We start from the raw sequence: 25,846 nt of genomic DNA, 5'->3' as shown, positions 1-25,846 counted from the left end.
ATCTGCTTTCCTCTTAAGTCAGGATTGGTCAGCTGGTGAAACCTCAGGATATGTTTATTATTCTATATTTCTGAGTCATTTACATCCCTCTGGGGAGGGATGTAACCATAGAGGGATGTAACCCCCAAATATATAACGTTAAGCAATATCACACGAGTAGAGTAGCCGTGCGATATTAATCTATATCAGCACGGCTGTGGATGATGTGATTCAACCTTGTAGAAAGTTCGTTCTATGACTTCATCGTTATGTCATCAAATTTTCTTTTTTCATTTGTTTGAAATGGTAATATGGTGCTTCTACATTATTGGAGTCAAAGCATTTTGTTTCTCATCAAAATTCATTAAATGTAAAAAAAAAAAAAAAAAAAATGTTTGATCAGAATTTAACCCATATAGACTGATCTATTTTAACCTCTTAGATGAGTCTCTTGGCTCAATTTTGCAATTTACGCCCACACCAGTTCATTTATGTGTATGTTTGTCTATTTTGTACTCTTGATGGTTTAGATTTTAACCTCATTACTATGTGCTTTTTTTGCATTGTGGTTGATTTGTGGATTGTACACCCCAAAAATTCTCTGTATTTATATATTCTTTCGTATTTCCCATTAATTTCCTATAGCGAAGAGTTCAAGTGTGACTTTTTCCTCTCTTGACATTTAGCCTTTTACAATCATGTAAATTTTTTCTGTTCTGGCCAGTGCCACAAAAAGTACCAGGTTTCGTAATCATTCCGATGAAGTTACAATTACCAATTAAAGTCAAAAGTGACTGAAGAGGACCAGAGGGTTAATGACATAACTGACATTACATCACTTTTACATTACACATGGATTATTAAATCCACAGGATCATGAAATCCACAGTGTGCTCTAGTTGTATACTGCACATTTTGTCAACATCAAATATTGGTAAACTTCCATTATTGCACATAAAACAATTTCAAGCCACTCAAAGAAGAATATATTCTGAAAGCACAAAATCCAGTACAGGACATCAGAATAAACAGTTGATCAAAAACAAGCACTTTCTTCTGAACAGGCAGGAGAGGGCAGATGTCCTTCAGTACCTGATAAAAAGGTAAACGGCTTTCAATACATTGACTTCAATAGTTGACAAAAAAGTTACAAAGATAGAACAAGAAATTTTACAGTGATTTGACATGCATTACTGTTTAAGAACATAACCTTCCATCGAAGGCCTGCCTTGAGCAGGATTGGTGGGATTCCTGGAGTCACACAATAGATTCCTCAATGCCCTGTTCACTCTGTGGATCTGAGCCAACAACAGGGTGGGGGTGTCTGGGAACTCCTGAATCTCTTTTTTGTCTTCCAACTTCAAGTATAACCTCTCTCGAACCTGCTCTAAAGCATGTAGTCCCATCCACATAAGGTCCTTTTCCCTCTCCAAGTCCTTCAGTTTTTTCACCTGCAAATATAAAAATATGCTCATGCGATCTCTTTTTTTTAAATGCTACATAATTGAGCGTTTTTACATTTTTGCATGATAATCTGTGACTGTATTAGCGTTTGTTTACATACAGCTGCCTCAAAAATAACTAACAAACAGGTTTTCACAATTGCATTGTGCAAAGTAAACAAAATTAAAATAGACCACAATGTGTGTGTTAAGTAGCTGTGAACTATGAGTATTCCCATTGGAGCTGGACGGGAATGTCGTGATGAACTGTGATAGCTGACGTCTGTGTTTGAGAAACTATTAGTTTTAAAGAAATACTGATGCAACTTTCATTTTACAGTTTTAAGATAACAGATAACCAACCTAAAATATACAGTTAAACCTGAATTAACAGCAATACATACATTACTTGACTGAATTGTGCTTTTTACCTTTTCCAAACAGGTGTGAATGCTTAGTTTATCCAACAATATGGTCACTTCAATTATATTTGAATTACTTCAACTTGTTTACTAAAAGCATTCCTAGAAAACCCCCGATAGCATTACAAATTATAACAAACATAGATGAGAAAGCAAACTAACCCAGAGGAAGAACTGCACTGCATCCAGACTGGTAAGACTGTTCCTGAGAGGGACAATGACCACTGTGTAAGAAGCCATTTGAGTTGCTAAAGAAAGCAAAGCTTTACATTTGAGGAAACGAGGAGAGAAGCAGAGAGTAAGAGAGAATGGAATAACAGAGGCTGAGGATTTGCTGAAACTCCACCCTAGTGACAGAGCGGCAGGTCAAAGTGTACAGTTTACACAACCACTAATGAAGAAATTCAAACAAACCTCTTCACAAACGCAAACAATAAAACTGTATTAAAATTACTTTACATATTGAACAAAAGCAAACACATGAAAAACAGCCTTAACATGAAACACTTTAAAATGTAACTACTTTTCTAACTTTCACAGTATAACATTCAAGTAGAACAGTTCTGGCATTATCTGCCGTAAACCCATTTAAATCATTTGTCCATCTCTCTTTCTGTGCCGTTCTCGTCGTTCAGTGGGTATGGGGTGAGGTCCAGGGTGAGAAGACGGCTGAACATGCATTCATCAAACTGTGACAAGCAAAAAAAAGGGGTGCATGATAAATGAGAGAAGTCGGATACAACTGGCATGAATCAAAAAGCATCCAGAATTTGAAAAGACTCTTTTAAAGCCACACCACGGACTTTGTGACCTAAAGAGTTGACGCATACGAGTTATTTTAAATGATTCCTCAGGCCAATATACAGCGTTTGACACTATTAATGCTCCGAGCGGGGCTGCCCTCTTGAAATACCGCCTATGTAAGTTTGGAGAAGACGGACCGTCGTTGGCCAGGTCATGTGACCTGGAGAACGTATCGCTTTACGGCCATCACGTGACCATAGGCTCTGATATACTCATGGAGCAGACTTTTGCGACAGTGCTGCGGCGCTTGTGGCCTCTAGGGGCGCTAGACGTGAAAGTTACAGGTCTAGTGCCCCTAGCGCCCGCAAAAGTTCCGCGGTGTGGCTTTAAAAAAAAAAAGTTAAATAAACAAGTTTAATTTCTGTGTTGATGTACTTCCTGCTAAAAAGGAAGATAATGAATGGTTTGTCTACTTTTTGAGAACAAACATTTGGATACACCCCCTGTAAACAATATTTTTCAAATATTACAACAAAACATTATTTCCAAATATTATCATATGTTGGTGCATTACCTGCATATATTGAGCTATATTGTAAGAAAAAGGTGGTTACTTTGAAAATGGAGTTAATTATTTTTTCTTTTTTTAAAGATTATGTAAAGACATTTATAATGTATCAAAAGATTTGTTTCAAATAAATGCTGTTCCTTTGAACTTTCAATTCATTGATTCTTAAAAAAATGCATCATGGTTATGTTACATGATAAAAGTAATTTTAGAGTTAAGATATGCCTCTAGTTTTAATCCATTAAACAAGCCTTTGAAGTTTGGGCAAAAACTTCAGACAATGATGTGTTTTCTTGTACTTATTTTTTTTCACAGCGCTGAATGTCATATGGTGATTGTGAAACACCTCACTTGTATGATTTTATGGTGAAATGTGTTATTTTTCATGCTATTTTGAACAAGAACAATGCACTGTGGCTTAAATTCAGCGCAAGAGGCACAGCAAAAATAGACTTGGCGCTGAAACGATGGCAGCACTGCCGTTTCTGCTCTGCTCCAACGCTGCCGCACCGCCTCTGCGTGCAGTGCGAATGCTCTAATCTGATAACATGGGCGGCGTAAAAAATATGCAATGCTTATGCGTTCAGTGTTATGCATTAAACTGAAAAGAAAAAAGAAAAAAGAAAAAAAGAAGAAAAAAAAGACATGGGGACTCTAAACGGACCATGAGTGATGAGATTGATGTGATACAGTGTGGATGTGTGTATACCGAAGAATAGACTCCAAGAAGAGCGTCTGCCCGCGAGTAGAACTCTTCCTTCAGGGAGATCACAATGATCTGGCAGCTTTCTCTGGACATCATCCGGAAAAATCCTGTAACCTGAAAGGAAACGATGTCTTTCTATCATGGCAGATAAAGAATATCAAAGCATGTTTTTTAGACATTGAGGCTGGTCTTACCTTGCCAATGTTTGTGTTGTCCAGGGCAGCATCCACTTCATCCAGCACAAAGAACGGGGCAGGACGAAAGCTAAGATTAAACAACAATGATCTTTACCGTTTTCTCTCATATCAAAAACATCTGTATTTTTAGTCAGATATTACTTTACAAGAAGTTTGTTTATGTGCTTATGCTGTTTTTCACCTGTGAATGGCAAAGACCAAAGCGAGAGCAGCGATGGCCTTCTCTCCTCCTGACAGGTTGTCCATGGCCATGAATCGTTTCCCAGGAGCCACACAGTTATAGTTGATGCCGTCCAGGTAAGGCTCATATGCGTTCTCAGCGCTGAGAATGGCCTAAAGGACGTGCGTAAAAACAACGTTTCATACAAAAATAAAAATGAATGAACAAGTCATTGAAGAAGTGAGTCAAGCATGGACCTGAGCGCTGGTGTTTCTGCAGAGCTTCTTGTAGATCTGGTCGATGACGATAGACACATGTTCAAAGCACTGACTAAAGAGTTGGAAGCGTTTGGTCTTCACTTGCTCAAACTCCAGACCGCATTTCTTAGTAGTTTGTGTGCTAGTCTCAAAAGCTGAGGGTTTTTAAATATGGAGAGGTAAAAACACACAAACATGATCAATGTTTTATGTGATTGATGGATGTGTTATGACAATAAATTTAAACCCCAAAAGGGTTATTATAACAAACTAAAACTAACCATAGATAATCTCAAAGCTAATAGACAGACTACCTAGGCAACTAAAAATTTAAAAATGTAGAAAGTTTAATAGAGGGGCTATTTCAGGAGTAGTCCCAATCCCCACCATGAAATGTATACATATTTGTCTCGTACCATCCATGACTTCCCGGTAGCTGTCCTTAACCTCTCTGATCTTTTCTAGAGCTTTCAGGTTGGGAGCTCTGGACATCATGATCATGGACTCCACAGAAGAGATGCTCTCTTTGAGCTTCTCCAACTGAGCCTCCAATTCACTCTCATCAGTGAGGGCCTACACACACACACAATAAATCAAAATCACTTCTACAACTAGGGCTGTCGCGGTGAAGGAATATCCATTGTGGTAATTTTGAGTGGCTCAATAGCGCGATATGCGATATTATCGCCATTTATTTATTTTGATTTATTTGTTGCTATATAAATGTGTTACGATGCGTCGTCAGCATGCACAAAAACAAGGACACATTCAGTAACCAATGTGACCGAAACTAAACAGTGTTTAAACAGGAAGTGAAGTAAACGGAAGAGAATGTCAAAATAAGGATCAACATAACAGAACAAAAACCTGACAATAAGCTTGTTGGACAAGAGGCTTTCTGCTGATATTTCACCAGTATCATCGTCTTCGTCTCTGCGCGTAGACAGGCTGTCATTCAGCACGCAGTTACATTGTTACACCACTAAGTGAAGGCAAGGGACTGTCTTTGAATGAGTCATTAAACTGTTCATTCAACAAACACGTTCAAAAACGCTGATTCATTAAAAGATAGATGTAATGAAACAAGGTGTTAATTATTTTAACTGAGCGCCACTTTTCAAGGCTCAGCTGACCAGCAATGCGTCGCATGGGTAACGCTGAAGCTTCACTTAATCCAATCCAATTAGACCAATGGCATTGATTCAATGCATTGACCAGCGCTGCCGCCATTCATGGTAAATACACCCTTAAACGTTAAAAGGATGATACGACAAATATTTCGCTTTCCTTGGCCTCTGCAACCTTTTAACGAATATATGACTTGGCCTCAAAGACAGACGCAGGTAATCGCATGCGCTCAGTTGATCTCTCTCATTCACTGTCTATTTAGGCTTGTTAAGTGCAAATCCACGAAGCCTCTGTACAAATCACCATGATAAACACAGTTTTGTTATCATTAACTTATTTAACATTAAATACATAGGCATGAAATTCAAAACAAGAAGGGTATAGCCTTATGAAAAAAGAAAATGTGAATATTGCAGTTACTTGCATTCCTCTGCGGTTGGCTTGTCAATAGCGCGGTGCTACAATATTACGGTTATCGCGACAACCCTATCTACAGCATGAGAATGACTGCTCTGAGTGAGACTGCTTTAATGTAATGTTTTCACCTTAAGGCTCCTGTCCAGTGTTGAATAGTCAAACATCAATTGCGCTTCTCTTTCATAAATATCCAACGTGCTGATGCTCTGAGACTCTGAGTCCAGCTGCAATAAAGTTAGAGGACACTTAACAAGCAGAATAAGAAAAACACAAAAGGGAATATAATCTGTGCTGCCTTATTTTGAGTAGATCTGACCCTCTGTTTGCACCTGTATGTCACTGATGTCATCCAGATCTCCTGAAATCAGTGTCAACGGTAGGTTGTCTATCTTACAGCCCAGCAGCAGGTTGTGTCTGCTCAGTCTCAGCTGTTCTAGGGCTGCCTCAGCGCAGATTGTTTCCTTCTGAAGCTTCATCAGCACCCTGCAGACAAACAGGAGAAATAAATCAAATAAATAACATCAACTATTAGCATCTTTTTTCTCAGATCAACCATTATCATGCTCAGATACCCACTTGTTTCTCTCCTGGGAGCCTTTAAGAGTCTTGTCAAGCTCTATCTTGGCATTGTTAACTAAAGTTGTCTTTTCTGACAGCTGGTTGTTCAGTTCTAGGAGATTTGATTGTGTCTGCTCCACAGCTATCAAAAGTCTGTCCTCCACCTGGTGGAGACGTGGGGAACAGACAGCAGTACTTCAAATATAAAAACCAAACATGTCAGAACCTTTTTACATATCCAGCTCAACATGACACTAAACAGAGTAAAAAAAAGATAAATGTCAAAATGTCAAATGTCAAATGTTGTGTCTTAAAAGTGGAGTGAGTTTGCCTCTTTCAAGCTAATAACGATGTTCTCCTCTTTTTCGATGGTCTCTTCTATTTTCTTCATCTGTTTGACGAGTTTCTTCAACTGAGCCTGCTCATACTCCAGCTGGATACTTAGCAGCGTATGCTGGGACTCAAACTGAAGGCTGGACAATCAGGAGATTTAATTAGCCAGATTTAGTTCACATAATATTTCATGTCATAATGTACAAATGCACTGTGATGCCAGTGATAACATGGCTAGGATATGTTTGTGCAGGTCTTACCGCTTCTTCTCAAGCTCCTGCTGCAGTCGCAGATAATCCTGCTCATACTCACGGATGTTAGCCACACCGATCTCTACGCAGAAGTCTGCAAACACCACGTCCTCCATCTAAGATGAGCAAAATCAACCCACAAGAGAGCTTAGCATGGAGGAATGATATTGACCAATACTTTTTTTTTTGAAGAATGTTTTTGACTAAATACTTTAAAACTATAATTTCAGCAGTTTAGTGTACATTTGTGTCACCTTGCTGTCATTATTGGCATGAATAACAAAAAAAACTGATATTGAACAACTTTAAATTCCTTGATATTTCCTAGTTTTCCATGACCACGGAAAACCGCAAGAGATCATGTTACACTTAAATCAACTGACCTGGTGAATTTTGTCTCTGACGGCCGTCATCTCATTATCCTTTAGTTCTACATTCTCAGTCTGTATCTCAAACTGGGCCTCGAGGTTGGAGAGCTCACTCCTGAGTTTGGAAATCTCCTAAAGTTCACACACACAAAGATTTCATAAGAGTATTAGAGATGTTTAAATGTCATGCAACAATGGAGGAGGGGAAAGAAAGAAGATAGAGTGTGACTTGCAGCCTGACAAGCTGGGATGCTCTTCTTGCGTATGGAGTCCAGTTCTGTGTTGGAGTATTTGAGGCGAGTCTGGTTTCCCTGAGACTGAGCCCTGATCTGCTTCAAATCCACTTCCTTACGCTTCAGCTTCATCAGGGCCTGCACATACATCAACAATATAGGCCTGCAATATAACACTGTATGACATGATCAAGAGAAAATTAATCTCTTCCATACAAATAAGAATATTTAATCTAAGTAGCCACACCCACACTGAAATCTCATTGGTCCAAAATCCTGCTATATATTAAACATTAAATACATGCTGACTAGTAGTCTATGACTTCATTGCATGAAGAAACAAAACCACAACTAGTCAACATGTACTTAATGTTTAATATATAGCAGGATTTTGGACTTTCGACATGATTTTCAGTTTTTATTGCATGTCTGCCATCGCACAGGTATCTATATTGTCTATTAGCAATCTGGGACACGTACACGCATCTCAGATGACAGCTTATCCTTCTCCTCCTTCAGTTTATTCATATCCTTCTCATCCCAGCGTCGAGCTTTCTTGCTCAGGTCCAAGGAGCCTCCGGAGATCACCCCAGACTTGCGAAACAAGGTGCCGTCAAGAGCCACCGTCTAAACAAGACATTTTACATGTAACAAGTCATAGATGTTTAGTATAACTGTAAATGTAATCGGCCTGAAATAATGATGTAATCTTTGTGTCATACAGGTGTATGTACTCACCTGAAGGCGCTCAGGGCCATCGAAGGCAACGCGGCGGGCATCTTTCGGAGAATCGCAGACCAGGGAGTTTCCGCACACAAACTGAATCACCCTCTTAAGCTGAGGGGCGTTTTGAGCGCACTGAACCACATCCACCACCATCTTGGCTCCCTGCACTTCCCTCAGACGCTCGTTCAGAGGGTATACCTGATGCATATACAGTTAAAGATCACTCTTTGCAAATCCAACCATAGGAAAAGCTGTTTAAGTAAATAAAAAATAAAGCAAAGTAATTAATTATGAAGGGGTTTCACTGATGAGTCACTCACATCTATATAGTCAATAGGAAGAAATGTCTCTGGTTCGGCTCTTTCCTCTTTCAGAAATCGGATGCAGTCATGAGCCACTTTGGCAGACGTCACAATAATAGCGTTCATGTTCTTGCCAAACAGCTTGGTGACGGCGAGCAGGTATTTCTTGTGGATGGGCTGGCACAAGTCCACCAGACGGCCATACTGAAATGAGTTAAGAAACCAACAGAAGTTTCTAATTTGAAAGAAGTCTCTTATGCTCACCAAGGCTGCATTTAATTAATCTCAAATACAGTAAAATCAGTTAATTTCAATTATACAAATATTTCATTATATTACATTATATTACTTTTTTATACATTTAGAATTTGTATTTATTCCTGTGATGCAAAGCTGAATTTTCAACTTAATTACTCCAGTCTTCAGTGTCACATGATCCTTCAGAAATCATTCTAATATGCTGATTTGCTGCTCAAGAATCATTAATTATTATCAATATGGAAAACAGTTCCTGCTTATTATTTTTGTGGAAACCACCCCCCTACTGACAGTATTGACGTTACTGTCAAAAACGAAAATATTTAAAATGACATTACTTTCCATAATTTCTTGCAATGCTTCAATCTAACAGATGACAAAAAACATAAGGTCTAATCTGCTTGACTGGCATTAGGGGGCTGTGTAAGCTGATTGTTACAGTACCACTGTATCAGGGTAGAGTCTCCTGAGGCTTTCAAGGACTTCGTCTCGTTTCTGCTGTCGTCGATTCTCTTGGCCGTCCAGCCGGGCGTTCTGCAGTTTGGTCAGCACCTGCGCGAGCTCCTCGTTCACCTCCTCCAATCGTATGGAGCCTCTCGACAGCTCCTCTGCCAGCTGCTCCTCCTGCTGACACTGCTCCTCCAGAGCTTTCCTTCAGAAAAAATGAGCAAGATGTGACTGACAGTTCAACTGAATAATGTTACTAAAAAAGAAAATACAATTCAGTTACAGTAATATTTTTGTAAATTAATACAATAACACAAAACAAATCTTAAATCACATCCCTAAAAGCTCTATAATGTTGATTCTTATTAGTGCAGAGGTATTTAAGGGTGTCATACATAGTAGTGTTGGCATACTCCTCCAGCTTCTCTGCCCTTCTGCTGAAATCTTCCATCCGAGTTTGAGAGTGTTTAATGTTTGCCTGCAAACAAACATTTATATCATGAAATAAATCGCAGGGCTCAGTACTAAGGATTTTTTCTACTAGCCCACATTTTTACTTTTTACTGGCCCCACCACATTTTTTTCACTGTTTTTGAACCCAGTAGCCTTATATTCTAATACGGTTATGAACACCAACATTTTAGAAACAAGTGAAATTTAACAATTCTTGATTCCAATTTCGATAACCACAGTTAAAACTACTAGCCTAACTAATATGAAGTTCAAATTAGTGCTTGAACGACGCATCGTAAATTAGTGTATTTACATGGAATGTGTCAATTCGTCACGCTATTTGTGTTCCCCAATGATGGCGGCTCTCGGGCATGCTGAAAATCAGGTGTTATTACAAAAATATCCAGCCCAATCTAAACACCCTGCTCTGTACACCCTGTAAAACTGAAATGGCAAACCACAGCAGCACAACTTTTATGCAGGGGCATCTGAAAAGAAAGAAAACATCCCGGGGCTCTTACCTCAAAAAGACGAGACGGCAGTGTAAGTATTTGGACTATTACAGTGAAATTTTACACAGCAATAGAATACTGTTGTCAGCCTCATATTTTGTGCTTAATACAAATGTGCATGGTTAGTTATAATACTATTGTGACTTCAACTCTTTGATCATATAGCTGAATGAACATAACATTAATCTCCTGAATGAACAAAACATTACAGGATTCATACTTGTAAGCAGTTGCTGCTGTAAATCGCCAAAAAATCATTAGGTAAAAGTTCATACATAGATTAGTTACGGATATAATTTATTTGTAAATGATTGGTTATTATTTATCGGTAAATTAATCAAAGGTTTAATCAATTATTCAGAATCAATAGATTAACTGTGAGGGAAAAAATAATCGTTTGTTCCAGCCCTAGTTCAAATATTAAAGACAAGTAAACAGTTGATAATAAAATAAGAACAAATAAACAAATTACAGAGTTACTGTACATCACAATATCGCAAAAAGACACTAACATAAGGACAGAAGCCTACCTGTATCTCACTTTTCCTCCTCAGGTCAAACTGCAGCTTCTCACGGTCTGCTTTTATCTCCCAGTGCAGCTTCTCTGCGCTTTGGTTTAAAATCGCTCCCTTTTTCCTGGCCAGCTCTTTGAGTTCCTTATACCGCTCCATCTGTACAAAGTCAAACAGTGTGTAACATAATATATCTTAATGTTTTACAGTCAACATATAAACAAAATTGGCCCTATTTATGACCCTAAAATATCAAATTGAAACAGCTTCTATTCTACATATATAACGAATGCCGTCAGCGAGAAAAAATATTAACCAATATCACTTTTTTTGTGTGTAAATATTCAATACAGCCGCAATGGATAAAATCAAGTCCACCTCTACTTTATTTCAGTGCTTATTATTTTCCAATGCAATTATGTTGTCCTTATAGAGGGAATGTTCACAAGACACTGATTTTAACCTGGGCCTCCTCTAGTTGCACTCCGTCTCCTCTTTGAGCCTCCTCCTCCTCCATCTGCCTCACAGAGACCGTCCAGGCCTTCTCCAGCTCAGTCAGCTCTCCCTTTAGCTCCTCAAGCTCCTGCTCCTTTTTGGCCTGCTGACTCCGGTTCTTCTGAAGCGATCTGCGCGCCTCCTCCACTTTGTGCTCGTGGTGGGAGGTGTTCACTTTAGCTTTGATGTACTGAGGCCTCTGCTGATTAAGAATCTGCTCCTGAGATCTGGAAGAACAACATTCTGCAGTGAGATTTATAAATAAAATAATATTTAAAAAATGTTTGCAGCCATTACTCTAGTTTTTCTCACACAAAATGATATGCTAAAACATAATATTTAAAAACATCACTCACACACACACATATATACAATTAATGAATATTATATATATATATATATTAGGGGTGTAACGGTACGTGTATTCGTACCGGACCGTTTCGGTACAGGGCTTTCGGTTCGGTGCACGTGTGTACCGAATGACTGAATGCAATATTTTGTGTGCGGAACATAGGTACATTTTCGTGTTTCCACACGAACATATTAAGTGGCGGAAGCCTTCGCGTTCAGCGCAAATTCCGCCCTGCAGCTGATTCTAAAGTTTTACCAGAGCCCGTCTGGTTTTAGTTTTACCCGTCGTCACTGTAACCTAAACCAATGAAATCGACTGCAGGGCGAAAAAAAGCTTTTCCGCTCCGCCTCCGTGTGCGCCGCCGCACTCTCCGTTCCGTGTGTGTGTGTGTGTGTGTGTGTGTCTGCGCGCTGCGCTCTCTTCTCAATGTTCGACTCCGTGTTTGCGCTGCGCGTTCTGCTCTGTCGTTAACGGCCCAAACACTCCAATCATGTACCGATCACGCACTGGAAAAGCAAAGTCCCCTCAAATAAGGTGAAATTTCTTAGTAGTAGACTTCTGTTTGCTGAGCTGGTATAGTCACGCTAGCAACAATGGTAAAATTACCTGCTCTGATCACATGCTCTGGTAATAATAGCTTTGTAGGAATATATTTTATTTTGATAATTAGTAAAAAAATGGGAAAAAAAATCTTAAATTGATTGTTGATTGATTATTGAAAAAGAATAATACATTGATATATATGTTTAATATTATTTTAATATAGGGCTATTTTCTGTTCCTTTTTTCCCTGGTGTTTAATTTAATTAGGTGATTCTAAGTTTAATTATTATATTAATTATGAGCAGGCCTACAAGCTGGGATTGGTAATGCTGCACTGTAATCATAGTTATTTATTTATATTTTTCATTAAATTTATTATGTGATATTGGTTTGAGACTGAGAGTATTTTATTAAGTGGAGAACTTTGCAGCAGTATTTTATTTCTTATTCTTTTTTTTATTTTATATATATTTTATTAAAAAGTGTTTAAAAAAAGTGTAAACAAATTGTTAAAAAAAAAGTTTATAGTAATAAACAACCTGCAGTTTAATGTTTGCATTTCTTTCCCTTACTGTACCGAAAATAAACCGAACCGTGACTTTAAAACCGAGGTACGTACCGAACCGTGATTTTTGTGTACCGTTACACCCCTAATATATATATATAAAGAATTACATTAAATAGTTAAAGTATTATACAAGTATATTTTACTTTAAATAATATATAATATTTAAATATTTGTTTGTGTATATATATATACACACGTAATGTATATATATTTATTTGATTAATAGGCAAAATGTTATGTGTGCATTTATAAGAATTATATTATATAAAGTAAATTGTTACATACATGTATATTTTAAATATAATATTATATATTAATTTGAATAAACTATTTAAATATTTGTTAGTATATATATATATATAAATAATGTATATAGATTTGATGAATACTAATTATAACAATATGTAAATTGTCATATATATATAAATATAAATAATAGGGCTGACAGATTAAAATTTTATAATCACACCTTATAAAATTAAGTATACACCATTTTTCTTGTTTAATACGTTTATTAGACTCATTTTAGATGTGCCGCGCCTCGTCTGAAATGTAGGCAAGAGTAGGCGGCTGCAGTGAGGGGAGGACTGAAAAAAGTGCAGGCAAGACGGACGGTTTTCCCTTCTCATATTTGATCAGACACCTGCGAGATCAAAGGCAGATATCGCAGGATTCACTCATGCTAATAAACTGGATGTAATTTAGGTTCTGTCTTCAGTTGCTTTTATATGAATAGAAATATAAAGACACCCAAAGTACTTGTTATATAATTCCATTCGAAAAACATGTTTATCAGAGTTTTTTTTTGAAATATGACAATCACATAACTCATAGCGAGATCGCACTGTCAGATTTTGGGAATATTCACACAATTTCTACACATAAAAAAACATGATACCAGAGTTTTAAAATTAAACATTTTAAAAGAGAACAATATATCACTGTTGTTTCAACCAATGAGAATTAAGCTGTGCCGTTTCCCATCGTGCTTTTGCACAGCGCAGTCGGTGGAGTAACTGCGCCTGACTGCCTAATCCGCACAGATTTTTCTCATCTCAAACTTATCATTTGCTATATCCAACAACGTGAACAACCAGATTGAACAATTTCACTAATTTTCTTTGATTGCCACACAGCACAACTTATTCTGACGTGTGAGGACATCTTATTGTTCTAGTCAACATAGCCAGATGCTAAGGCATACAGTAATATTCTCAGGGGCCAGAGCAGCCCTCTGCTTGTGCATTATGAGTCCTGCGAGTGAAAATAGTCTCTAACACGGCACAGCTGAAGCAGGAGTTGCAAGATATTTGAGTCACCAGCTTGTCATGACATTTGCTGTGTGCACACGGCCATTGTAAAGGGCATTGTTCAAGGCTTATGCTGGGCACTGCTCTGTATCTAGCAAGAGGGCTGGATTCCAGTGATGTTTCATCATCTGACTCTGTATCAGAGCCCAACCAGAGGAGATCAAATTTCTTTTTTGGTGGCTCTGATTCAGTATCTAAGTGATGTGGAGCCAGGGTCTCTTTTAGAATCTTGTCTAATGTTTCCCAAAATCCAGTTCTTTCTTATATATATATATATATATATTTATAAAGTAATGTTTTTTTATGTAAAAGTAATGTTTAATGCAAGGATTAGCAGTATAATTTACTTTTGCTCTCTCTACATTCAAAGATATTTCCAGTTAAAGTGCATTGCCAGTGACTCGCCTGATCTCCTTGTCCAACTGCTGAAGTTCTCGGTTCAGGCGCCCATGTTCTTTCTTCTGAGCCTTCACAGTTTGTTCCCAGACATCCAGGCTTTTCTTCTGCTGCGCTGCGGCCTCCTGTGCGTCCCTCAATGATTCTGACTGTGCGTTTATGTTTTTCTCATTGTGGAAGAGATGAAAGAGGGTCAGCTGGAGTTTGCTTTCGCTGAGTTCGTCCACTAGTGTCTGATATTTTTCCGCCTTACAAGATCGAGACAAATACATTGTCAAAGAGATGCATCATAGGAAAATATTTCGACATCTGACAGGTCTTACCTCAGTCTTATCTTTGAAGACTTGTTTCTTCTCAGCTGTAGCCGCTTTCTTCCGGTTGAAATGGAACTGGGTGTCCTCTTTGGCTTTCTGCAGGACCGCTAGCTTGACATCATATTCAGCTCTCAGCTCTCCAGAGTTGCTGATTTGTTCAAACATCTTTGTTCGCTCTTTAGCATTCATCATGGCAATTGACTCCACAGCACCCTGATATACAAATAAATCCATGATTAGTGTAAGAATAAAAAAAAAAACTATTAATAACAATAAATCAAATGCTGATAACCAAATGCTACAGCATTTGTTGACCATTTTCTCACTGAAGCACCTGATACACCAGACAATTCTTCGCTTTAACCACAATGCCGATCTTCTCTAGCTCTCCAGTGTACTTCGCCAAGGTCATCTGTTTACCATTCACACGATACTCAGAAGATTCCCCTGTAAAAAGTGAATCTTTCCATCAGAAAATGATTCAGTTCGGTTTTACCATTAATTTCTAGCAGAGCTCAATCACACTCACCTGAAATGCATCTACTGTAGGTTATTTCCTCATTGTCTCTACAGTAGATCATGGTCACACTGGCGAAGGTCGACACGGGTTTGCCGATGTGGGCACCGTGGATGAGATCTCTGGTGTGCTTCACACGGAGGTTTACCGCCCTCTCTCCCATCACGAATCCAAGAGCATCCATGACATTAGATTTGCCTACAGAGGAGAAAAACAACAATCAAAATTGTTTCAATAACACTAATCCATACTGATGATGCCTCCTAAACATTTTAGCATGCAAAACATCTACATGAAGTTCAAATGTACCACAGTAAAGTGGTGGTAACATGGTAAAATGATGGTATGAGAAGACAGTAAGTTCCTGTGGTATTTACATGATATTCTTACTATACTACACTAGACTATATGATATAAAATACTATAAATATGCATGTCCCTTAGACTGGTGGTAACATTGCAAAATGATGGTACGAAAAGATAGTACCATGGTATTTACATGATATTCTTACTATACTACACTAGACTATATGATATGGTGGACAGTAACAAAGTACATTTACTTGAGTACTATACTTAAGTACACTTTTTGAATATCTGTACTTTACTTGAGTATTATTTTTTCTGGAAACTTTTTACTTTAACTTCACTACATTTGAAAGACGAATATTGTACTTTTTACTCCACTACATTTCTGTCAAGGTCCTTGAATAGAAAGTTGTAACGTCAGTCAGGAGATGATTTTGGTTGCAGGGGTTGGTTGCATTTTGGTTGGAAATGAAAGTCGGGTTGATGTCAGAACCCGACTGATGTTGGTTTCTGATGTCAACCCGATTTTAATTTTCAACCACAATACAACGTCTGTCCAACGCTGGAGATCAACGTCAATCTGACATTGGATTCTGACATAAACCTGATTTTCATTTTCATCGTTGGGTTTGGTCTCCGAAATGCGAATTTTGTCATTGTTTTGGAGCACACTAGCTTATAGATAACAGTAAAACATATTCATACTAAAAGCCAAAAAACTTTAAATAGGGCACTCTTAGAGGGAACAGCCATTTGGGTGTCAGAAACCATTGTGGACATTATTGAGTGCACTTATTCAATCTCACATTAAATCCCACTACTGGAACTGTGTTCTAGAAATAAATCTGATATTGATATGAGGGTAGGTACGCAAGCATAGATTCAGAGGCATAAGGTAAAGTAAGTATTACATACAACAATAATAAAACAATGCATTGACATTTACTTTTTACTTTTGATACTTAAGTACTTTTAAAAACAAGTACTTCTGTACTTTTACTTAAGCAAAAATCGGTCTTTACAACTTTTACTTGTAACGGAGAAATATTTGACCAGTAACGTTAGTATCTGTACTTTCACTCAAGTAGCTGCTAAGGAAGTTGTGTAAGTTACTTTGTCCACCTAATACGCTTTATAATAAGTTACTATAAATATGTATGTCCTTTAGACTGGTGATATCTTAGATAACTGGTACGCTTTTAGTACAAAATGATATGTTTTGGCGACATTAATATTTCATCGCTCTCTTTTCCATTGAAAAGCCAAAATGACGCTGACAGATATCGACACCATATAACGTTAGGCCTAACGTTAAATTAATCTATTGATAACATTTCTTTAAAAACGTGTGTAGCACGCAAAGCATCTAAATAAAGCACGTTATTTGACGAAATAACTAATAATTTAATTAGCGTCGTGCTATCGAGCAAAATACAGTCACGGTTTTGTAAGATTAGCCACGCAAATTAGCTTAATTACCAACTCACCTGATCCATTTGTGCCAATTATGCAATTAAACCTTTTAAATGGGCCAATAGTTTGCTTTCCTCTCCAGGATTTGAAATTTTCAACGTCTAGTTGTTTTAAGAAACCCATGTTTCAGTTCTAGATGAAAAAAGCAACCTGGTTTACTCGAATAAAGTTACTGACAGGAAAAAAGGGGAAGGCGGGAAAACTGCGTCATGATGCTGAATCTGCTGTTTCTAAAATCTCCTCGAGGACAAATAAAGACTTTAGATACATTTAATTCTTCCGAAAATAATTGTCTAATTTCTATAAAGTAAAATATCAGAAATTAAATTAATTAGAATTAATATATAATATAATTGAAATAAAAGTTTTTAATAAAGTCACGAAGAAATGTATGTATTTAGGCCTATTTATGACCTGTTTATCTGTCCCGACTCCCAAGGTGTTATAGAATTCTAATAAAATAACAGCCAGTTTTATAAATCTGCAAATTACGTTTTTGATAACAACAACAACCCAACTTAATAATAATATTATAAAGTGATTAAGGCAAAATAATAATAATACTGCGACAGGGCAAACTTTGTCACCATATAATGGCAAAATATGTTGTGATCAACATTTAACCACATACTTATTCAAAATAACCACTTCAGCAAAGGGTGTGTAGGACTTTTATTTAAGCTTCAACACATTTTCACATTTCTCTCAATAAGTGTGATCACGAACGTATCCCATAATGTATTTGAGACCAAGCCACGTCTCCTCTGCAGTGGGAATGATCTGGTTGGCAGGCAGTAGGAAACCGTAGAAGCCAGTGTCACGCAACTCAAATGCAAAGGAATATTTGATGCCAATATTGTAGGTCCAATCGATGCTTCCACCACTTGCTGGGTCTGAAATTTAACAGGCCGGTATTCCCAATCAGATAACAGAAGTCATATCTTGGTATTCAAACAGAGGACACAGTCTACTTACAGATAATCTTGCAGATGCTTCCGACTTGGTATTTGGTGTTATAGAGGGAACTGAGCTCTTTTATCGCAGCTGTGCCTACAGCATGCTACAATACATAAAAACAATATATTGTTTTCATTTGTATAGCACCATCATGAAATGCAGCTCAAAGTGCTTCACAGGTCATAACTTAAAAAACTGAGTACAATAATAGTCAGAAGAAAATAAAAGTCATATAAAATGATAAATAAATAAATCTGATGAGATATAAGACAAACCAAAGTAGAAAACTGTTGTGGTATTGTAGTATATTGATAAAGATATGAATTGGCTTACGAGCTCGGACTTGTCAGGAATGTCTGTGCATGTGTAACCGTAGGGATACATTAAGAGTTGGGAGTAAGAGTGGATGGAGATGAAGGATTTGAAGTTGGCGTGGCCCTTGATGAGGTCCACGACATTTTTCACTTCGATCTCAGAGTTAGCAGAGGGACCGTGGAAGGAGTCGGAACAGGGATCCTTGCTGGCTCCAGGACCTGGGAGAAAATGTCCATGGTCATATGAGAAAACCATGGTCTACTGTTTCAACAAGAGAATGACTATCTACATACCACCAAAACCAGCATCCCAGTTCCTATTGGGATCAGTGCCACGGCAGGAGGAGCCAGCGTTCACCGAACGAGTTTTACGCCACATACGGTTCTGAATGTACAGGCACAAATGTCTTTAGTAATGCTTCTAAAAATATATATATTTTAAAGGTGCTGTAAGCCTACGTTTAAATAGAACTTAAACTTATTGCATAGAACATATTAAACTTTTCAAAAACTACATCTGAACTGTAATTATCTTCTTGTACAATACATATGATGAAGATTTGCTTCATGTTTTGGAACCCTACATTAAATGATTTTTGACAGTAAAGCCATTTATAATGTGAAGATTTCTATTTCAAATAAATGCTGTTCATTTGAACTTTCTATTCATTCAAAAATCCTGGAATAAAATGTATCACGGTTTCCACCAAAAAATAATTAAGCAGCACAACTGTTTTCATCATTGATAATAATGAGACATGATTCTTGAGCAGCAAATCAGCATATTAGAATGATTTCAGAAGGATAATGTGACACTGAAGACTGGAGAAATTATGCTGAAAATTCAGCTTTGATTTACAGGAATAAATTATATTTTAACAAAATATATTAAAATAAAAAAACCTTTACTGTAATAAAAAAATGGAGCCTTGGTGAGCATAAGATACTCATTTAAAAAGCATTAAAAAAAAATATTCCAAAATTTTAACATTTATATGCATACTGTTATAGTTTTTATTAATATAGCTAATACATATAGCTTTCATTTTTATAAATTTAAATATAAATATATTATTATTTAGGTTTAAAAGGTTATGAGTTTTTTTATGTTCATTTTATTTTTAGTTTAATTCTTAGTCATTTTGTTATGTGTTTTTTTTATCAGGATTTATATATATATATATATATATATATATATATATATATATATATATATAAATTACTATTTAGGTTTAATAGGCCTCTAAATACATGTCAGAAAAGACTACACTTGCAAAAAGATTAACAAGCAGAGAGCCTTTCTAAATTGGCTAGTTTTTTGATTGGCTAAAGATTGACTCTTTATTTCTGTTTACAGAGTCTTGGGCTTTGACAGGTTTGATTGCTCAGGACATCTATTTTAGTGTTATCAGTGCTAAACGAATGCACCATCAGCAAGTAAGTTCAACAACAGGTGACTTACATTGGAGTGAGTGAAAGCATATCCATCAGGGTTGGTCACAATCATCAAGTAGATATCCATTTGACCAAGGAGAGAGGTCACAGAGGGATCAACGCCATAGTCTGAAGCAATCTAAGAAAAAAACACAAAACGATTAGAACACAAAATTAAAATGATTAGTTTTATGTTACACAGACATCATTTTTTCATTTCACTCACCTTGTTGGCAATCCACACAGCAGAAGCCTGAGTAACCCACTCTCTGGCATGGATTCCAGCATCAACCCAGATCGCTGGTCGACTCACACCACCCGTGCTGAACTGGAATCAGTGTATAAAAAGATGAAAAACCTAACACATCTCAGTTCACAATCATATAATCTGTACTATCAGACTCTACCTTCAGGGCATACATGGGACGGTTCTCATAGGAGTTGCCGATATGCACTTTAGAGATCAGGTTAGGATGACTTGCCACAAGGGTGTCCATAAAAGCGTAAATCTGAAGTGAATAATTCAAATGTAAACATTTGAAAAGCATTACATCGTTCTTATGTCATGCATATGTTTTTGTAGTACTTACAGTCTCCAGGTCATGATAAGCAGCAAAGTTGAAGCTCTTGGTCTTGCGTTCCATGTCTTCATTATTAACCATCTCTGCCTTTTCCCTGTCCAAAAGTTCCTAAAACAGAGTAAAACATTGGATGTTACTGTTTTATTTGCGGTTATGATCTGTGCTGAAAACACAAAACAGCATAACTGTGCACATTCTGGGACAAAACGAACCAGCTACACAGGTTTACATTGTAAAACTTAAGGTGATAGTTAACAATCTGCACATATTGATCATTTCAATTCACGTTTTTGATCTCTATTTTAAAGTTTGGTTTTAATTTGGTTTCATTGCTAGCACCTGCACATTGTTGATCATGACAGTGAAAGGGATGTCGTTTTCCCAGAGGAAGTCTTTGACGGCATTCAGACTGGTGTAAGGCACACGGATGTCGACAGGCCGTTCAGTAGAGAAGCCATGGGCCCAGAAATCCAGCTGTAGGGTCACAAAATATATATTCCTCAATATTTTAGGTGTTTAATTGAAAACTGAAGTATGTCAGCAGCTATACAACTGTCATACCCCTGAATCCACGTCCTCTTCCAGCTCCTTCAAAGCTTGAATGTGGTCTTCAGATTCTGCATGGATTCTAAGAACTTGGTCTCTATCAAAAAGACAGTTAGGTTATATTTTGAATAAGAAACAACGCTGTAATATGGTAATAAGTAAATGGAAAAGAGAAAGTATCGGAACTTACCCATTAAAGAGCTCCTCGCAGTGAACTGCGGCCAGGAGCGCAAAGACAGCTAGATAGAGTCTCATGTTCTCTGGGAATGATCTCTACTGAAGGTCTCTTTCATGGATTGCTGCTCTTATACACTCAGAGACAGATGTTGAGTTCTCAGTAATATCAGTGCTGATAGTGTGTAGTGTGTGTCTTTTCCAGGTGAACATTGCTGCATATTTCTCAGGGATTCTACGTATTAAACAATTTAAAAGGTGTTATCTCACAGTTTAAGTTTGTTTAAGAGTGCTTTTGAGGGGAAAAAAAATAGTTGCTGGAATTGCTAAATTCATGTCATCGTGTTTTAGAAAATATTGCAAGTATCACAACCATGCTCTGGCTTTGACCATTCATTTTGACCTTACAAAATAAGTATAATATACACTAGATTTTATGTGTGACAATATATTCAATGTAGGCCTTTTCATCTCCAGGTGGAAAAACTTCTCATCTGGATTCAGAATTGGAGAGTATGGTGGAAACACAATGAATTATGGGAGGCTGAGGGATTTCATACCCAGCATATATCCTCTGGGACCTTTATTGAAGCTTTAGTACATTTTTCTCAATAAGGGTGATCAGAAACATATTGCATTATGTATTTGAGAGCAAGCCACGTTTCCCTTGCAGTGGAAACGATCTGGTCAGCAGGCAGGAGGAATCCGTATTTGCCTGTGTCACGCAACTCAAAAGCAAAGGAATATTTGATGCCACGTTGGTAAGCCCAGTCAACACTTGCACCGCTAGCTTGCTCTGAAATAAAACATGCAGGTTAAAGTCATTTCTGATAACTGATACCGCTTTTTCTCCAAACTCTCCAGTCTTTTCTAACATGCATCTTGAGACACCACTTAAAGGGATAGTCCACCAAAAAATTAAAATTATCATTATTTACACACCCTCGTGTCATTATAAAACAGTGTGCATTTCTTTCTTCTGCAAAACACAAAAGAAGATATTTTGAAGAATGTTGGTGATCAATCAGTTTTGGTTCCCATTTAAAATAATTGTATGGACAAAAAAAAAATACAACAGAAGTAAATGGGAACTGAAACCATTTGAATACCAACATTAATAAAAATATTACTTTTGAGTTGTGAAGAAAGATATATGCATACAGGTTTGTAACGACATGAAGGTGAGTAAATAAATACATATATTTAAATTTTTGGGTGGACTATACCTTTAATCTCTCATTTCATATGTCTCATAAAAAATACTAATTTTACCATAACAGACCTTAAAAACACTAAATACTTGTAGATTTTAGGGGTGGGAGAATTTTTTTTATCAATTGAGCTTAATTTTGCATAAATTAAAAAAAACGGGCTGTAGATATAGCGTTTGAATGTGTTTGAGTGAAAAAAAGATGAATGAATCATGAATCATAATTATGATGATCATGAACCCTGTCGAATATGGTACCTGAATGCAATTTCTATCAAAAATATTGACTGTAACGTAAACCAATGACAAAACTATGGTCAAAATTCATGTAGTCGAATGTAATCAAACTGTGCAATGTAACAACATATGCCATGTCTTAGTAAGTGGTTAAAAATGTATCCACAATCCACTTACCAATAGTGTGGAAGATACTCCCAACTTTATAAATGGTGCCATGCCAAGAATTGAGGGCTTTGTTTGCCTGCGTGGCCACTTCATGCTAGAACAGACACATACAAATTTGTCACTGTGAGATCATGTAAAACAAACACGATTCAGAAGAAAACCAAGGAGCTTTATGGATGTAGATTTCTTAACCAGTTCAGGCTGGTCAGGAGCATTTGTGCCATTGAAGCCATAGGGATACATTAAGAGCTGAGAGTAAGCATGGAGGGTCATGAAGGATTTGAAGTTGCCGTGGCTCGTGATAAAGTCCGCAACGTTTTTCACTTCAATCTCGGATTGAGCAGAAGGACCACGATAGTCTTCGCCGCAGGGGTCATCGCTTGCTCCAGGACCTGGAGAAAACGTAGAGACATTTAAAAAGACAAAGTAATTTGAATCTGTTTCAACAATAAAATTCCAAAATGACAGTATGAACATACCACTAAATTCAGCATCCCAGTTTCTGTTGAGGTCAACACCAAGGCACTTGGGGTTAGAGGTCACAGACCGGTTCTTACGCCACAAACGGTGAATTGGCTGAGGTAATGTTAATTAGTAATGTCATTAGAAATGCTTCTAAACATGTGCTTTACGCAAACAATGAATGACTGCTTACACGTTCAGTGAGGTGGGAGAAAACATATCCATCAGGATTGGCCACAATCATCAGGAAAATATCCATTTTACTAAGGATATTGGGGACAGGGGCACGGTTTTCCTTAAAGTCTATGGCAATCTAGAGAGTCAGAAGGATCAGATCAGAATATAAAAAAAATATTTTATAGGTTTATTATGTAGACTATTTTTTGTCTAGCAGATTTGGTTGTATCTGCAAGTTCTAAGCTATTTTATGGTTCCTTTAGACTATTATAGTAAATTGTCACTCTGTACTTCTTTTGTCACCACATTGACCAAACATTCAAACACTAAACAAAGCTTATTTTGCTTATAATGATATAAATGCTGCTATGAACTCACCCTGTCAGCAATCCACACTGCTGAGGCATGAGAAACCCACTCCCTGGCGTGGATTCCAGCATCAATCCAGACTGCAGGCCTTTTCTCTCCACCAGTGCTGAACTGGACACATTGAAAATATATAACAAATCAAATAAATATACATAAATAAATATCAGTCTGTAAAATGTGTTTATGATGACATAATCTGTTCACCTTCAAGGCATACATAGGACGGTTCTCATAAGTGCTGCCGATCTTCACTTTAGAGATCAGGTTGGGATGACTTGCAACAAGGCTGTCCATAAAACTGTAAATCTGAAGTGAATAAAAACTTGTAGATGTTTTGTTTAGGTTTGAAATGCATGATATAATGTATATAAATATGGTTATGCATGAGTTTTTGCTAAAGTCAGCACATACTTACAGTCTCTAGGTTGTGATAAGCAGCAAAGTTGAAGCCCTTGGTCTTGTATTTCATCTCTGCATTCATGACCATCTCTGCTCTCTCCTTGTCCAAAATTTCCTGAGACACAGTTAAAACTTGTGTATTACAAATACTTTACTGAAAGAAAGAAAAAAATCACAAGACTTCCTTAACTATTGGGATTTATATGAATGAAATCAATTACTGATTTTCCTCTAGAAATTGTCATTTTTTTTACTTTAGATTTTTGTAAATAACTCACCTGCACATTGTTGATCATGACAGTGAAAGTGATGTTGTTTCCCCTGAGGAAGTCTTTGAAGGCATTCAGACTGGTGTAAGGCACACGGATGTCAACAGGCCGTTCAGTAGAGAAGCCATGGGTCCAGAAATCCAGCTATAAGGTCACATAATATATATTTTCATGTCATATTGCATATGTGATCAGTTGACGCTAAAATATGTCAGCAGGACATATTTAAGCAGTAAAGAATGCCATACCTCCCAATCCAGGTTCTTTTCCAGCTCCTTCAAAACCTGAATGTGGTCTTCAGATTCTGCCTGGATTCTGAGAACTTGGTCTCTATCAAGAATAAAAAAAGATAATTAGGACATTTTGAACAAGAAACGAGGCTGACATATGGCAATAAGTATCTGAACTTACCCATTAAAGAGCTCCTCGCAGTGAACTGCGGCCAGGAGCGCAAAGACAGCTAGATAGAGTCTCATGTTCTCTGGGAATGATCTCTACTGAAGGTCTCTTTCATGGATTGTTGCTCTTATACACTCAGAGACACATGTTGATTTCTCAGTAATTTCAGTGTTGATGCCAGTTAATATTCTACTAATGTTCTACTCCGCCGTCATTGAGTCCTATGCTCATCTAATCTATAACTGTCTGGTTTGGTTCAGCTGCCAAATCAGACATCAGGAGACTATAACACACAGTCAGTATGAATAAGAAGATTATTGGTTCCCCCCCCGCCCAACCTCCAAGATCTTTACACCTCCAGAGTGAGAAAAAGGGCTAAGAAAACCACTTTGGACCCCACACACCCAGCCCACATTCTGTTTGAACTGAGCAACTAGCACCAGAACAGGCACCAGAACAGTTTCCCCTCACGCTATATTCAGTCTGAACAGTTCAAACTCTCGCAACTATTGCCTATTATAACTGTCCATTTGTACATAACATCTCAAAATTTTACATCTGTAAATATTAATTTTTATACATTTCTATTACTTTACTATATTGCATTATGTTTTCTTTATATTATTATTTGTTATATTATATATTATTTCATCTTTGTTGTGTAATTCCTATGGATGTCTGCACTGTCTGTACTTTCCTTCTGCACTGGAAGCTCTAATCAACTCACATGAAATCCACTGTATAATGCAAGATATACACGGAGTCTTGAGGGTCAAAGTTGCTCATGTTGAGTTTCAAAATGAGGAATTATATGTGCATCTGTAAAGTGGTGTTCAAATAGGCCTACAAATTCCAAGTCAATAAACGTTTATATTTGCAGTAGGATTTTGATTGCTACAT

At 37.2% G+C, this 25,846-nt stretch overlaps 3 protein-coding genes across 3 annotated transcripts; all 3 read right to left on the bottom strand.

Moving 5' to 3' along the window:
• Positions 1–942: 942 nt before the first annotated feature.
• smc1b (structural maintenance of chromosomes 1B) lies at positions 943–17,373 on the bottom strand (the record flags this gene model as incomplete). Its single annotated transcript, XM_084095221.1, has 28 exons — positions 943–1,071; positions 1,190–1,430; positions 2,006–2,048; positions 3,865–3,975; positions 4,056–4,125; positions 4,240–4,391; positions 4,476–4,630; positions 4,892–5,048; positions 6,149–6,244; positions 6,350–6,503; positions 6,597–6,773; positions 6,813–6,832; positions 6,910–7,051; positions 7,172–7,278; positions 7,546–7,662; positions 7,764–7,901; positions 8,244–8,390; positions 8,502–8,687; positions 8,810–8,995; positions 9,494–9,701; positions 9,892–9,974; positions 10,992–11,132; positions 11,437–11,695; positions 14,647–14,885; positions 14,961–15,164; positions 15,286–15,398; positions 15,481–15,666; positions 17,265–17,373. 27 exons carry the CDS (start codon positions 17,371–17,373, stop codon positions 1,237–1,239), a joined length of 3,894 nt encoding a protein of 1,297 aa, XP_083951347.1. The 3' UTR covers positions 943–1,071; positions 1,190–1,236.
• A 534-nt stretch (positions 17,374–17,907) lies between these two features.
• On the bottom strand, positions 17,908–21,431 carry cpa4 (carboxypeptidase A4). Its single transcript, XM_084094164.1, has 11 exons — positions 21,273–21,431; positions 21,098–21,179; positions 20,876–21,010; positions 20,546–20,644; positions 20,363–20,464; positions 20,182–20,283; positions 19,984–20,094; positions 18,816–18,906; positions 18,541–18,740; positions 18,226–18,310; positions 17,908–18,143 (listed from the first exon to the last, which is right to left on the bottom strand). The coding sequence occupies exons 1-11, from the start codon at positions 21,335–21,337 to the stop codon at positions 17,956–17,958; spliced, it is 1,260 nt and encodes a 419-aa protein (XP_083950290.1). The 5' UTR covers positions 21,338–21,431; the 3' UTR covers positions 17,908–17,955.
• Positions 21,432–21,805: 374 nt separating this feature from the next.
• On the bottom strand, positions 21,806–25,204 carry cpa2 (carboxypeptidase A2 (pancreatic)). The gene is made up of 11 exons (XM_084094163.1): positions 24,959–25,204; positions 24,796–24,877; positions 24,557–24,691; positions 24,295–24,393; positions 24,084–24,185; positions 23,889–23,990; positions 23,527–23,646; positions 23,351–23,447; positions 23,064–23,263; positions 22,881–22,965; positions 21,806–22,052 (listed from the first exon to the last, which is right to left on the bottom strand). Exons 1-11 carry the CDS (start codon positions 25,021–25,023, stop codon positions 21,865–21,867), a joined length of 1,275 nt encoding a protein of 424 aa, XP_083950289.1. The 5' UTR covers positions 25,024–25,204; the 3' UTR covers positions 21,806–21,864.
• Between the last annotated feature and the right edge of the window lie 642 nt (positions 25,205–25,846).

The sequence above is a fragment of the Abramis brama genome, assembly GCF_963993115.1.
Source record: "Abramis brama genome assembly, chromosome: 20".
NCBI classification, from domain to species: Eukaryota; Metazoa; Chordata; class Actinopteri; order Cypriniformes; family Leuciscidae; genus Abramis; species Abramis brama.
The sequence above is the reverse complement of the archived record's forward strand: the minus strand, read 5'-3'. Positions and strand labels throughout refer to the sequence as shown.